Source organism: Myotis daubentonii, chromosome 5 (assembly GCF_963259705.1).
Source record: "Myotis daubentonii chromosome 5, mMyoDau2.1, whole genome shotgun sequence".
Classification (NCBI taxonomy): domain Eukaryota; kingdom Metazoa; phylum Chordata; class Mammalia; order Chiroptera; family Vespertilionidae; genus Myotis; species Myotis daubentonii.
In genome coordinates this window covers 72,223,758-72,237,538 of record NC_081844.1, presented here as the reverse complement: position 1 = coordinate 72,237,538, position 13,781 = coordinate 72,223,758, and the positions used below count along the sequence as shown (strand labels likewise).

The 13,781-nt window shown below is 40.8% G+C and overlaps 1 protein-coding gene across 4 annotated transcripts in view; it reads left to right on the top strand.

Moving 5' to 3' along the window:
* Window positions 1-13,781, top strand: part of AFG2A (AFG2 AAA ATPase homolog A) — a 276,000-nt gene that overhangs the window by 64,479 nt on the left and 197,740 nt on the right. For all 4 annotated transcript variants that reach the window (XR_009453050.1, XM_059698095.1, XM_059698094.1 and 1 more), the window contains 2 exons: window positions 11,853-11,906; window positions 13,526-13,605. Coding sequence is in view for 3 of the 4 variants with exons in the window: in XM_059698095.1 (XP_059554078.1) it covers window positions 11,853-11,906; window positions 13,526-13,605 (134 nt within the window). In the remaining variant the exon portion in view is untranslated. The remainder of the gene's footprint in view (window positions 1-11,852; window positions 11,907-13,525; window positions 13,606-13,781) is intronic.

Here is a 13,781-nt window from a genome sequence, read left to right as displayed (position 1 = left end):
GGGAGCTCCCCGCCTGTCACTCACAGAGTAGGGCCAATAGGGGAGTTGGGGCACCGCCCCCTGTCACACACAGAGCAGGGCAGATCAGGGGGTTGGGGCACTGCACCCTGTCACACTCAGGGCAGGGACGATGGGAAGGTTATGGCTCTACCCCATCACACACAGAGCAGGGCCTGTGGGGGGCGGTTGGGGCGCCACCCTCGATCACCCACAGAGCAGGGCCAATCAGGGGGTTGGGGCGCAGCCGCTGTCATACTCAGGGCAGGGCCGATGGGGAGGTTATGGCTCTACCCTGTCATACACAGAGTAGGGCCCGTGGGGGAGGGGTTGGGGCGCCGCACCCTGTCACACACACAGCACAGCCGATCAGGGAGTTGGGGCGCCGCAGCCTGTCACACACAGAGCCGCAGGGCGATCAGGGGGTTGGGGAGCTCCCCCATATCAGGCACAGAGCAGGGCTGATCAGGGGGTTGGGGTGCCTTCCCCTGTCACGAACAGAGCAGGGCAGATAGGGAGGTTGTGGCCCCGCCCCCTGTCACACACACAGCCGCAGGGCGATCAGGGGGTTTGGGTGCTGCCCCCGTCACGCTGATCCTGGTGCTGGGAGGCCTCGCGGCTCCGCTGATCCCGGTGCTGGGAGGCATATTACCCTTTTATTATATAGGATAGAGGCCTGGTGCACGGGTGGGGGCCGGCTGGTTTGCCCTAAAGGGTGTCCTGGATCAGGGTGGGGGTCCCCACTAGGGTGCCTGGCCAGCCTGGGTGAGGGGATGATGGCTGTTTGCAGCTGGTCACACACCCTTCAGGGTGGGGGTCCCCACTGGGGTGCCTGGCCAGTCTGGGTGAGGGGCTGAGGGCTGTTTTCAGGCTGGCGGGTGACTGAAGCTCCCAACCGCTCCTTTTTTCTTTTCTTTTGTTTATTCTGGGCCAGCTTTAGCTCTGAGGCTTGGCTCCAGCTCTTAGGCCTCGCTGCTGAAAGCAGGTATCTGATTTGTTTGGGTTCTATAATCAAAACACTGTTTCAACTCCAGCTCTGAGATCCCGGCTGGCTGAAAGCAGGTTTCTGGGGTTTTGTTTAGCTTCTGTATTTGTAACAATGTTTCAGACTGCAAGCTCAGAGGCCGGCAGCGGCAGGCAGGGAATGTTAGCTTCCTCCGTCACTGAAGCAAGCAAGCCTCATGTTCGCTTCCAGCTGCCTGGCTGCCGGCCGCCATCTTGGCTGGCAGTTAATTTGCATTTCACCCTGATTAGCCAATGGGAAGGGTAGCAGAGGTACGGCTAATTACCATGTTTCTCTTTTATTAGATAGGATATATGGGATGATTGTAAATTTGATAATTACATACATAGAATTTTCAAAGAAACCAGATACTTTATATGGTAAAACTAGGTTCCTTAAAATAACACTTCCAGTCAGAATGTATGTACATTCTACTCTGAAGTACACACACTCACACACACACATTTGTTCACTGCCTTGTCCTATTACTTGGGATAGATAATCCTATTTGATATGTAGTTTTACGACCAGATATTAATGTCTATGAAATTTGATCACATTTCCAGTTATTAAATATACATTCATAAAACCTCAAAATCATTTCTGTGGACTTTACCACAAAAATATGTATTTAAATATTTTAGATAGCAAATTCATTTCAGAAGAGGTACATGATAATGGTTTTTTTAAAAAAAATTTATTTCTTATTGATTTTAGAGTTGAAGTGAGAGGGAGAGAGAGATAGAAACATCTATGATGAATAAGAATCGTTGATTGGCAGCCTCCTGCACTCCCCCTACTGGGAATTGATCCCACAACTCAGGCCTGTGCCCTGACCAGGAATTGAACCGTGACCTCCTGGTTCATAGGTTGACATTCAGCCGCTGAGCCACACCGGCCAGGCACATGATAATATTTTGGAAAACAAAAAAAAGATAATGTTTTTATATCACCAGAGATGTTTTTCATAACAAAATACACTTTCTATCTCAGAACATTGAAATCCTTGGCAGCTTGAAAGTATAAGGCTTATTTTACTTTTCTTTTCTTTTTTTTTTAGTATTTTATTTATTTTTTACTGAGAGGAAGGGAGAGGGATAGAGAGTTAGAAACATCGATGAGAGAGAAACATCGATCTGCTGCCTCCTGCACACCCCCCACTGGGGATGTGCCCGCAACCAAGGTACATACCCTTGTCCAGAATCGAACCCAGGACCCTTCAGTCCGCAGGCCGATGCTCTATCCACTGAGCCAAACCAGTTAGGGCTTATTTTACTTTTCTTAAAATTTTTTGTGGAGTGATATTTAGTTAAGTTTAACCTATTTACGTTTAAAGCATCAGTATCTTCATAATCCCTACTGTTTGCACACTTACCTTTGTTTGTGTGGAAGATACTGGATCATGAAGATTTGGAGAGGATACCATGTTATGCTGAATCACAACCACAATTTTCAATGTTGGAGTAATGAATTATTTTGAAAATTCCAGTTGCTTTTTCTATGGTTCTTGTCCTCCTACCTTGTGGTAGTGGACATGGCCATTTTATTGGCATTTTCTACTCTTTCCTGTCGCCTCCATTTTTCTATGCCTACGTTGTCATGTAATTGCACAATTACATATGATAAACTTGAATTTTTCTTGTCTATTCAAAATAACCTTATTTTATAAGGACTTAGTTCATAGTTATTTCTCACTTTTTCATGACCTAACATAACATACCAGATGCTACCAGGACTGCTTTCTGGCCTATTCTATGGTTACTCAAAAATATATTTACTACTGTTTTTGAATATGAAATTTTTCATAACTTGAAATAGTTTCACTTTTGTCTTTTTCCAATGTGAGAAAATTACTCAAAGTGTTCTTTGAGAGGTTTATCTTAGATACTGTTCATTTAAAATAACCATGTATTCAGCTTTTTTGTTCGTTTCATTTCATTTATTTATTTACGAGAGGCTCAGTGCACAAATTTGTGCACCAGTGGGGTCACTTGGCCTGGCCTGCGGGATTGGGCCGAAACTGCTCTCCCACATCCCCTGAGGGGATCTGGATTGCGAGAGGGTGCAGGCCAGTCCAAGGACCCCACTAGTGCATGATTGGGGTTAGGGAGAGACACGGGAGGTTGGCCAGCCAGGGAGGGACTGCAGAGGGCTCCAGGGCTTGTCTGGCCTGTCTTGCTTAGTCCCAGCAGCAAGCTAACCTACCGATCGGAGCGTTTGCCCCCAGTGGTCAGTGCACATCATAGTGAGCGGTTGAGCGGCCTTAGCATATCATTAACATATTATGCTTTGATTGGTTGAATGGCATAACAGTTGACCAGACACTTAGCATATTAGGCTTTTATTATATAGGATTTATTTGAGAGAGAGACAGAGAGTGAGAAATATTAGTTTTGTTGTTCCATTATTTTATGCATTCGTTGATTGATTTTTGTATGTGCCCTGACCAGGGATTAAACCCACAACCTTGGCATATTGGGACAATGCTCTAACCCAGCAGTCGCCAACCTTTCGGACCTCACGGACCACTAGTAGTCCGTAGACTACTGGTTGGTGACCGCTGCTCTAACCAACTGAGCTATCCAGCCAAAATTGTGCAGCTTTTTAATTTTTTAGTTTTTTAGGTCACACACACAAAAAGTAAGTGATGTTAAGAAATTTTCTGCCCTGACTGGTTTGGCTCAGTGGATATAGCATTGGCCTGCGGACTGAAGGGTCCCAGGTTCGATTCCAGTCAAGGGCATGTACCTTGGTTGCAGGCACATCCCCAAGTAGGGAGTGTGCAGGAGGCAGCTGATTGATGTTTCTCTCTCATCGATGTTTCTAGCCCCCTATCCCTCTCCCTTCCTCTCTGTAAAAAGTCAATAAAATATATTTTTTAAAAAAAAGAAAAGAAATTTTCTTAGTTCACACTTGCTTATAGATTATCATATTCTACTTACAATTTTTTTAATGTGGATTTTTATTCAGTGTAGAGTTTAGTGTAGTTTCACAGTATTATTTTTAAATTTGGTTGGAGGATATACTTAATGAAGATGGGTGTTCATCTTACCATTTTTTTTCAGCTTTCTTATATGCTTAAATTTTTCAAAAGTAAAAGCTGGGAACATGAAAAACTAATTTGCTTTTCTTAGCATTTTCATTGGTCCTTTCATTTTGGTCTGATTTTGTGAGAAGAGTTAAAGTAGCTTTGTCATATAGCTTACGTATGAGGTGAGGTAAAAACATTTGGGAATTCACATTGTATTATTTCTAGTTTTATCTTTCTATGAGGAAAAAGTTGCCTTTTGGCTCCAACATACATGTTTGTTTTCTAAGGGTTTTCAGTGTTATAATTTAAGTGTGAGCTTAAAGCAGGTCTTATACGTTTTTAACGTGATCAGAAAAAAGTAGTTAGACATAGGGATTTTCTAGCTTGTTGGGAAACACAAGTGTTTTAATACATTGAAAGGAGAAGCTCCCTAATACTTTTCGCAGTGATAATTATCTTTAATTCCCAAGTTAAAGAATTGAAAGACTTTAAACAGTTCTTTCTCTGAAATGAAAGTACCCTCTCTTCCTCTGTGCATCTTTTCTACACAGTGATTAAGAGATATACACTCTACTCAGAGTTAAGACTTCACCTTGGCCAATTGTCTGGGCCCTTAACATCCTTTGGCATCTATATGTGTTTTTGTGCAGACTAGTACTTGACATGCTTCAGTTTAGTTTGTCATCTGGGCCAATTATATCAAAATATTTTCCAGTTGAAATTTCCTCTCTGCTTCTCTCTTGCTTTTGTCTGGAGTGCTATAATAGATTAATTATCCTGGTATAGTTGGGGCTGCTTTACTTTATGAACAACTGTTACTGATTCTGGAAGAAGGGTGGTTAGGTCTCTGACAGGGATTTTCAGCAAGTCCTTTATTAACTGTATTGGTGAGTAAAAAAAATGTAATGAACTTAGTGTATCCTTGACTTTTTGAGGAGATTTTCTTCTGATACCTATCTCAGAGAGGAATTTTACAAATTACATCCTATGTTCAGGAAAATCTGTAATTTATTCAAAGCAGTGCACAATTTAAAGTAATTGATTTTCTGTATTTAACCAGATCCCCTATCATTCTGTTATCAAAGATACAAGTTTATCTTGAAGCTTTTGTTTGTAGGCTAGTCTATAAATCAGAGAGCTTCCATTTTGCAGACATTACATGGAAAACTGCATAGACACTTCTTTTATATCCTAAAAACTTTAAGATTGGTTTCTAGGGTTACATATACGGAAATGATGCTTAAGAAGGTGAAATGACTTTTCCAAGGTCAAAGTGCTGGTGATAGAACTAAAATTTGATCTCAGGACTTTCTGACTCTAGAGCCTGAGCTCTGAATCCATTGTATTATAGGATCGTGTGTGTGTGTGTGTGTGTGTGTGTGTGTGTGTGTGTGTGTTTAATAAAACTAATTTCCAGTGCTTTTTTCATTAATTACACCAAGTTACTGGAGAAAGTGTTTCAGGCAGTTTCCATAGGGCAGCTTCAGAAAAATGGAAAGATGGATGTTTCTGAGACCCAGTTTAAAAGTAATTTTGTTTCTCTTGAACAAAGAAAACTGAGAAAAATAGCATGGTTTTGAAGTGGTAGTTGGTTGAGTTAATAAGAAAAGTTTATCATTGCCAAAGAAACAGGAACCTGACCAATAAAATAGAAGTGCATGGAAAAATACTAGTAGTTGAATAAAGTGGAGGTTGACATTTACATACTTGTATGTGATCTGTGCCTTTAAGACTGAGTGTGTTGCAATGAAAAGCACTAAGCTAGGGTTCAGGTGGCTTTGGTTTGATTCCTAACCCTAGTACTAAATTTTTGCTCTGTAACCTTAAACAAGTTCTCTTAAGTCTCAGTTTTTTATCTGTTTAGGCTTTTTGAGAGGACTAGATTAAAAAGATAGGTGAAAAAGTTTTGGAGGGCATAACTACCCCACTCCTTAAATATGGGCTGCATATGATTATGACTTCCTTCCAACCAAAGAGTTCAGTATGGAAGCCGGGGTGGGGAAGAGCTGCTTTCTAGTGGAGAAGTCTGGCAAATACTTATCTCAACCAGGTGATCAAGGTTCACATCTTCAGTGATTAGTCATGTTGATAGTATGTGCTTTTTGTATTGTGAGGAGAATGGAACTTCACTGCTTTGGTCTTCTTCCCAAGCACTCATAATTTGTGTCTAGCTATGAGAAAAAATTAGGCAAACCCAAATTGAAGGACAGTCTGTAAAATACCTGACCAGTACTCCTTCAGCTGTCCAGGTCATCAAAAACAAGGGAAGTTTGATAAACTCAGAGCCAAGAGGATCCCAAGGAAACATGACAACTAAATATAATGTTAGGACTTTCTGGATGAGATCTTAGAACCAAAAAAGGACCTTAGCTAAACACTAAGGAAATCTGAATAAATGTGGAGTTTAGTTAATAATGCATGAGTATTGTGGTTTTTAAAAATACATGTTTTTATTGATTTCAGAGAGGAAGGGCGAGGTAGAGAGAGATAGAAACATCAGTGATGAAAGAGAATCATTGATCGGTTGCCTCCTGCACACCCCCTACTGGGTATTGAGCCCGCAACCAGGGCATGTGCCCTTGATCAGAATGGAACTCAGGATCCTTCAGTCCACAGGTCGATGATTTATGCAGTGTGCCAAATTGGCTAGGGCAATATTGGTTTAGTAATTGTAAAAGATGTACCATACTAATATATGATATTAATCATGGGAAAACTTAGTGTGTGGTGGGAGGTAGGGTTGGGCATACGGGAATTCTTTATACTGTCTGCTCAATTCTCCTCTAAGTCTTAAACTCCCCTCTTCCCAAGAAAAAGTCTATTAATTAAATAAATAGAGTTTTAAAGTCACTATCACAGATCTGGGCAGATTATAGACATTCAGTGAATGTAATTGAAATTAAACGCCGGCTCAGAGTGGTGTCCTGCACCCTACAGGATGAGTGGAATGCAGGGAAGGAAAAGCATGGGGAAGATTGTCGATTCCTTGCATGAGGACAATGGAGGAGACCTTTCCAGTTCTTTATCCTTCTGTTCCTGGTGGTAGTGGAAAGTTACTAAGAAAAGCCCTGTGAGGAAGTTGGCTGGGGAACCTCCTGGGTTTGGGCTGCCCTGAGCTTGCCTGTTTCACTGCTGTTCTCTGTTGAAGCCTATAAAGATGTGTGTTGGTTCTGGCCCCAGACCCAGACCCCATATTCTAAAGAATACTTTCTTTTAGAGTTTTGGTTATTTTTTCTTTCACCTTGGGTACAGTTTCTAATTTAGAGTCTCACCAGGAACTATGTTCAGTTGTGTGCCTTTTGTGGACCTTAACTCTTTCTTTTCCTTCTATAGGTTTGCTGTCATGTGGACTTGTCTAGAGTCTGAGACCTGTTGAGTTTCTATTTAATTTCCTTTAGAGTTTTTATTTTTTAACTTTAAAAATCCCCTTGACCTCTCCCAATAATGTTGTATAATGTGCCCCATACACTTAAATTGGCAATTATTAACATCAGTAGTAAATAAAGACATATACTTAATTTTATCATTGTTAGAATGGCTGTTAGGGAATAGTAACCTATTATTCTTAAGACAAATAGAGTAGTTAATATGCCATTGTCAGTATAACAAACTTCTATAGGAGTTAGATTGGATTTACTTAAATTTGGCATTTTTTTGTACACTGTTTAAATTGACATATTAAAGTTGAGACACCAATATGTTAAAACTGTATGTTAATAAAATGTTGTTTTTTTATTTGTATCAGTTGATAAAACTGCTATATGAAATATATGTCTTGATATGAAAACATCCTATTACATTTGGCTAAAATAAAAAATGACAATAATATGAACTATAATAACAAAACCTTTAGCAATTGGAATCTAAGAGAACCAAAAAAAATTTAGAAAGAGAAGAATGCTTTCAGACTCTTAAGAAGTTTATTTAATAATAGAGAAGAAAACTTTATTATTGGGTTGGTTTAATTTTTTTATGCATAGACTAGGGGCCCGGTGCACGAAATTCGTGCACTGGGTGTGTGTGGGGAGGGGAGTGTCCCTCAGCCCAGCCTGCCCCCTCTCACATACTGGGAGCCCTCAGGCGTTGACCCCCATCACCCTCCAATCACAGTATCGGCCCCTTGCCCAGGCCTGACGCCTCCGCCAGAGGTGTCAGGCTTGGACAGGGGACCCCCATCTCCCCCTGATCACTGGCTCTGGCCCCCGCCCAGGCCTGAGGCCTCTGGCCCAGGAATCATGCCTGGGCAGGGGACCCCCATCTCCCTCTGATCGCTTGCTCCACCCCCGCCCAAGCCTGACACCTCTGACCCAGGCTTCAGGCCTGGGCAAGGGGACCCTCATATCCCCCCAATCCCCGGCTCCGCCCCCAACCCAGGCCTGATGCCTCGGCCAGAGGAGTTGACCCTCATCACCCTCCGATCACCAATCACCAGATCGGCCCCTTGACCAGGCCTGAGGCCTCCGGCAGAGGTGTCAGGCCTGGGCAGGGGACCCCAGCTCCCCGCGTTTGCACGCTCCGCCCCTGCCCAGGCCTAATGCCTCTGGCTGAGGCATCCGGCCCGGGCAGCGGGGACCCGCAGCTGCAGCGGCCCCGCGATCGTGGGCTCCGCTTTAGGCCCAGGCAAGGGACCCCTAGCTCCCGGGACTGCCAGCTTCAACCGTGCCCAGCTCCCATCGCTGGCTCCACCCCTACTTCCTGCTATCACTGGCCAGGGCGGAAAAGGCACCTGATTCTCCGATCATGGCTGGGGGGCAGGGCAAAGGCGGCCCCAGGGCCGCCTTTGCCCTGCCCCCCAGCTCTTAGCTCCCCCCTGGGTTTCCGATCACTGTTAGTGACAGGGGGCTTCTTCCTGCTTTCCCTTTCGCCTCCCTGCATTGTGCCTACATATGCGAATTAACCGCCATCTTGTTGGCAGTTAACTGCCAATCTTAGTTGGCAGTTAATTTGCATATAGCCCTGATTAGCCAATGAAAAGGGTATCGTCGTACGCCAATTACCATTTTTCTCTTTTATTAGATAGGATTCCAGCTGAGAGAGACTAGTTATTCTTTTCAATCTTTTTAAATAGAATTTAATTGGAGTTGAAATAAATATTACAGATTTACATTTATAACAATTTAAAAATATCTGTGAATGTTTTACATTGCAACAATAATTTCAATCTATACATTAAGCACCTTCTGTGTGTCAGGCATTGTCAGTGGTAAGCAAAGATGCATTAGATGGTTTCTTGTTACCTGTCAGCCCATAATTTAGTGAGAGAGACACTTAACTAAACAAATGACATAATGAAATGGGTAATATTTAGAATCTTGATGATTAATTGTATGTGAAAATTGAGAAACAAAGGGAGAACTCGAGGTGAATTTTTTTTGTTTTTGTTTGTCTGTTTCCAATGACTGACAGGTGGAAGTACCGTAACTCTGGAAAGAGTTAGTATGTGAGGAGTATGGTTGGAGGTGGGGAAGCAAATAATAAATTGGGATTTAGACATGTGGAGTTTGGGAATGCCTTTATACTGTTTTAAAAAATAAGTTTTTGTTTTCTTAATATATTTTTATTGATTTCAGAGAGGAAGGGGGAGAGGGAGAGGGAGAGGGGGAGAGAGAGAGAGAGAGAGAGAGAGAGAGAGAGAGAGAGAGAGAGAGAGAGAGAGAGAGAAACATCCCCAAAGAGAGAGAATAATTGATTGGCTGCCTTGTCAATGGCCCACATTGGGGATAGAGCCTGCAACCTGCCTGGGCATGTGCCCTTGATAGGAATTGAACCCGAAACATCTCATTCTGCAGGCTGACGTTCTACCCACTGAACCAAACCAGCGAGGGCTAAAAAATAAGTTTTTAACTGATTTTTAGAGAGAAAGGATGGGAGACAGATAAAGAGATAGAAACATCAATGAGAGAGAAACACCATCGATCGGCTATCTCCTGCACACTCCCTACCCAGGATTGAGCCTGCTGGTCATGTGCCCTGATTGGGAATCAAACCAGTGACCTCTTGGTTAATGGGTTGATGCTCAACCACTGAGCCACATTGGCAAGGCTGAGATGCCTTTAAAACTACATGGCAGATGGATCCCAAAAGCCATTGTAAATATGGATTTGTAGCTCAAGAGGATGGTGATTTCTAGAGATAAGAGTGTGGAAGTTGAGACCCAGTGTTTAAGATCATAGATAGTAAAGAAGATTGAGACAAGAGAGTCAGGAATAACATACTAAGGGTTTTTGTGGACATGTGGGCATGTACACTTTACTGTTAGCTTAATTGGAGTCAGCATGGTGTCCTCAGCGTAAGTTCTTAAAATTTCTTTGTTTTCTTCTGAGTGAATGAATTATGGAGAAGGTTTGTATTATACTTATTGAGACGAACAGCTTGAACTATCTTCCCTTCTCTGTCAGCCTTTGTCACTTTTTAGTAAAAACTTGCCCAAGGCCTGGTATGTAATGCCTGTTTTCAAATTTTTTGAAGTGCTTTTCCAAAATGGCCTTCTGTATGTGCTGATGCTGTTTTTTTAAAAATTAATTTTCAAGATCCTGTACTTACATTACATATATGTAATTCTATCTCATGTGAGTTTGGGGTTTTTATGAGCATATTCCATAACATTTAACTATAGTTAACACGTAGGTTAACTTGCCTTCCCTAGACATTTCAGAACTTATAAAAACTTGATTTGAATTGTAATAGCCAAAAGCAACAGGCAGGTGTCAGACACATTTAAAAAGCCCTTGGGAAGACTGGAAGAAACCCAGTAGATTAAAGGGACAAAATTGCAAGAGTATGAGGTATAAATATTGCCCTTGAATTTGTGACTGATATGGTGTAAAATAATGAAACAGTAAAAGATAAGTCAGGTTAGTTCACACTAGATTCAACAGCCTGACAAATATTTTACATGCATTTATGCTATTTCTGTTGTTTTGTAAACTTGAACACTTGATCTCAGCCATGGAAACATGCAAAATAATGCTACCCTCAACTAAGCCAGTATAGGGTACTGGTAGTTTTCTTTTTCTTTTATTTTTCTTTCCTTTTTTGGATTCCAAAGTCTAAAATATTTACTAGTTGGCCTTTTACAGAAGAAATTTGCCAGTCCCTGTTTTAAATGGTATCTCAGTCCATTTAGGTTGCTATAAAAAAATATCATAGATTGGGTATTTATTCCTCACAGTTCTAGAGGCTCAAAGTCCAAAATCAAGGAGCCAGCAGATTTGGTGTCTGGTGAGATCCCACTTCCTGGTTCATAAATGGCTATCTTCTTGCTGTGTCCTCACATGGTTGAAGGCCCTTCTGGTAGTTTTCTTGATCACCCTTATCAGTGAAGCACATGGTATCTAGACAGGTGGAATGTGGTAGGACTGACACACCATAGTTATCTGGAAAGTAAAATTGGAAAAGAAATAACCTTATCCAGTCTCATTGATCTGATCTATTCTAGGGATTTATGTATCACTTTCTTAAAGAGTTAACTTAAGAGCAAATATGAGCCTCACAGACCGAACTATATAAACCTATGCTAGCAGCTAACCCTAACACTGTGCCTGATATAGGGTGAAAATGGGGGCAACGGGTAGACAGAGAACAAGATGTTTATGGTCACAGCTTTGCCTTTGTATTGATGTGAAGTTTTTGGAACATGGAATGGCTTAATTTGTTGAGGCACAAATAACATTTAGTGAGAATAAGCATGCTAAAGGAATTAATTTAATTATAAGCATATTTTTATTTATCCCCCCCCCCTTTCTTCTTTCATGTATGTATTTGCTCTTTCCTCGTGGTTATATTTATAAAGAACTAAACAGATGTTTTCTTCTCATGCAGGGGCCTGAATTAATGAATAAATATGTTGGTGAATCTGAAAGAGCTGTTAGAGAGGTAAGAACATGATGCCGCAAAGTGGAACTCTGCACAGGAGAACCATACCTCTGTCCTCTGTATGATTTCCATTTTGCTTGAGTTACAGATTTTGAAATTTTCAAATCTAAATTCTAGTGGTATATTTTTTCTTTAGGCAAATATTATTTTATTATTTAAAAATGCATTTTTGACCACCAACAATATTTTGTCTTTAAGTCTCATAGTAGTACCATCCTTTAATTTTACCAAGTAAAGATTTTTTAACAACTGCCAGCATTTTATTTTAGAAATGACATGTGTATACTTACAAAGAACACATGATCTCAGAATGAGATTTAAATCCTTTAAACTAGATAGTCCTTTAAATCGAGTAAGCTTAGTATATGAAAATGCCACTGTATTCTCCTATTTAGCCTGTGCCTAAGTGATAGGCCACTCCTTCATATTGCGGAAGCTACATGTACTAAATTCATGTAAAATCAAGGTGCTGGATTTTGGTAACAGCAGTTTGACCACAAGTCTTGACTTTCCCAAGCGGAGGTGGGCCTGCCTCACATAGGCACCCTCTCTCCTCACAGAAGCTGAGCAAGGACAAGAACACACAAATAGCAGTGGAGTGGATGGTCTTCACTTGTGAAGTTACCTGAGTGTTACAGATTGGGACACTTTCTTTTTATCTGAGAATAAATTTTAAGTTACTTTTTTCCTTTTAAAATATAGGTGAAGATAATTGTATAAAACATTAATTGATAATGACAGCATTATCATTAATTAAAATGAAATAAAGTGATCTTTATAAATATTAATGCTTTGGTAACTGTTTTGTATTTTTATGGTCATGATACTTGTGACAAGAAAATGGGGGCCTAGATTTCAGGTAACACACGTTTGGATTTCTTTCTGTCTGTGCAGGCTTTTTCTAACCCATTTCCACATGTCACACTCATGGCTATCAGGCCAGTCACTGGTGTTGATAGTTTGATTGACTTGTGGTATAACCAACCAATGACCTTCCAAGTTTTGGCCATTTTTCTTGTCCCATAAACTATTCCTTTCCCCTAAAGTCTTCAATGACATGAACAAGGTGCTTGGTTTGAGTTTATGGGTATTGTATATGCTAAGCTATGGTTGATTTTGCACATGTTTGATTTTTCTTTTAAATATGTGTTGATTATAGTTAACAATACCTGCCACTTACTGAGTTCTTAATATGTTTTAGGCATTGTACTAAATGCTTTGCATTATTATTATTTTTTATTTAGTTCTGAAAAGAATCTCTGAGACTGGCATTTATTATTATCTGCATTTTATAGATGTAGAAATAGAAGTTCAGAGAAGTAAAGTTATCTACTCTGAGGGTCATACAACTACTGAAATGGTGGAGTTGGGATTTTAGCTGAGATTGTTTGATTGCTTAATCACATTACCTTCTACAGGCAGACCTCTGTGGATACATATTGTTGCCTTACCTTTGTGCAGTGTGTATCCATCTATTATAGGTTGTAGACAAAATGATTGGGCTGATTGTCTTGTACATAATAGATTCAGTTCTAAACAGTTTTCAAACTAAAACCAATGACAGGAGTTTTCTGGAGTTTGCTGATCTTTCCCTAACGTGACACTTTTCTTTCCACCAGATCTTCCGCAAAGCGAAAGCGGTGGCTCCTTCCATTATTTTCTTTGATGAACTGGATGCCTTAGCAGTTGAAAGGGGCAGGTAGGCAATATTTCATAGGACTACTGTTAAACATTAGCAATCACAGTGTAGAGTAAATAGCATTTCTTATACCAATTTTACTTATTAGTACATTTGGCATAAAGAAAACATTTTTCAATTCATGTGGTTATTTTCTCTTATACCCATTAAATTACTTCATGAATATAATTTCTCAT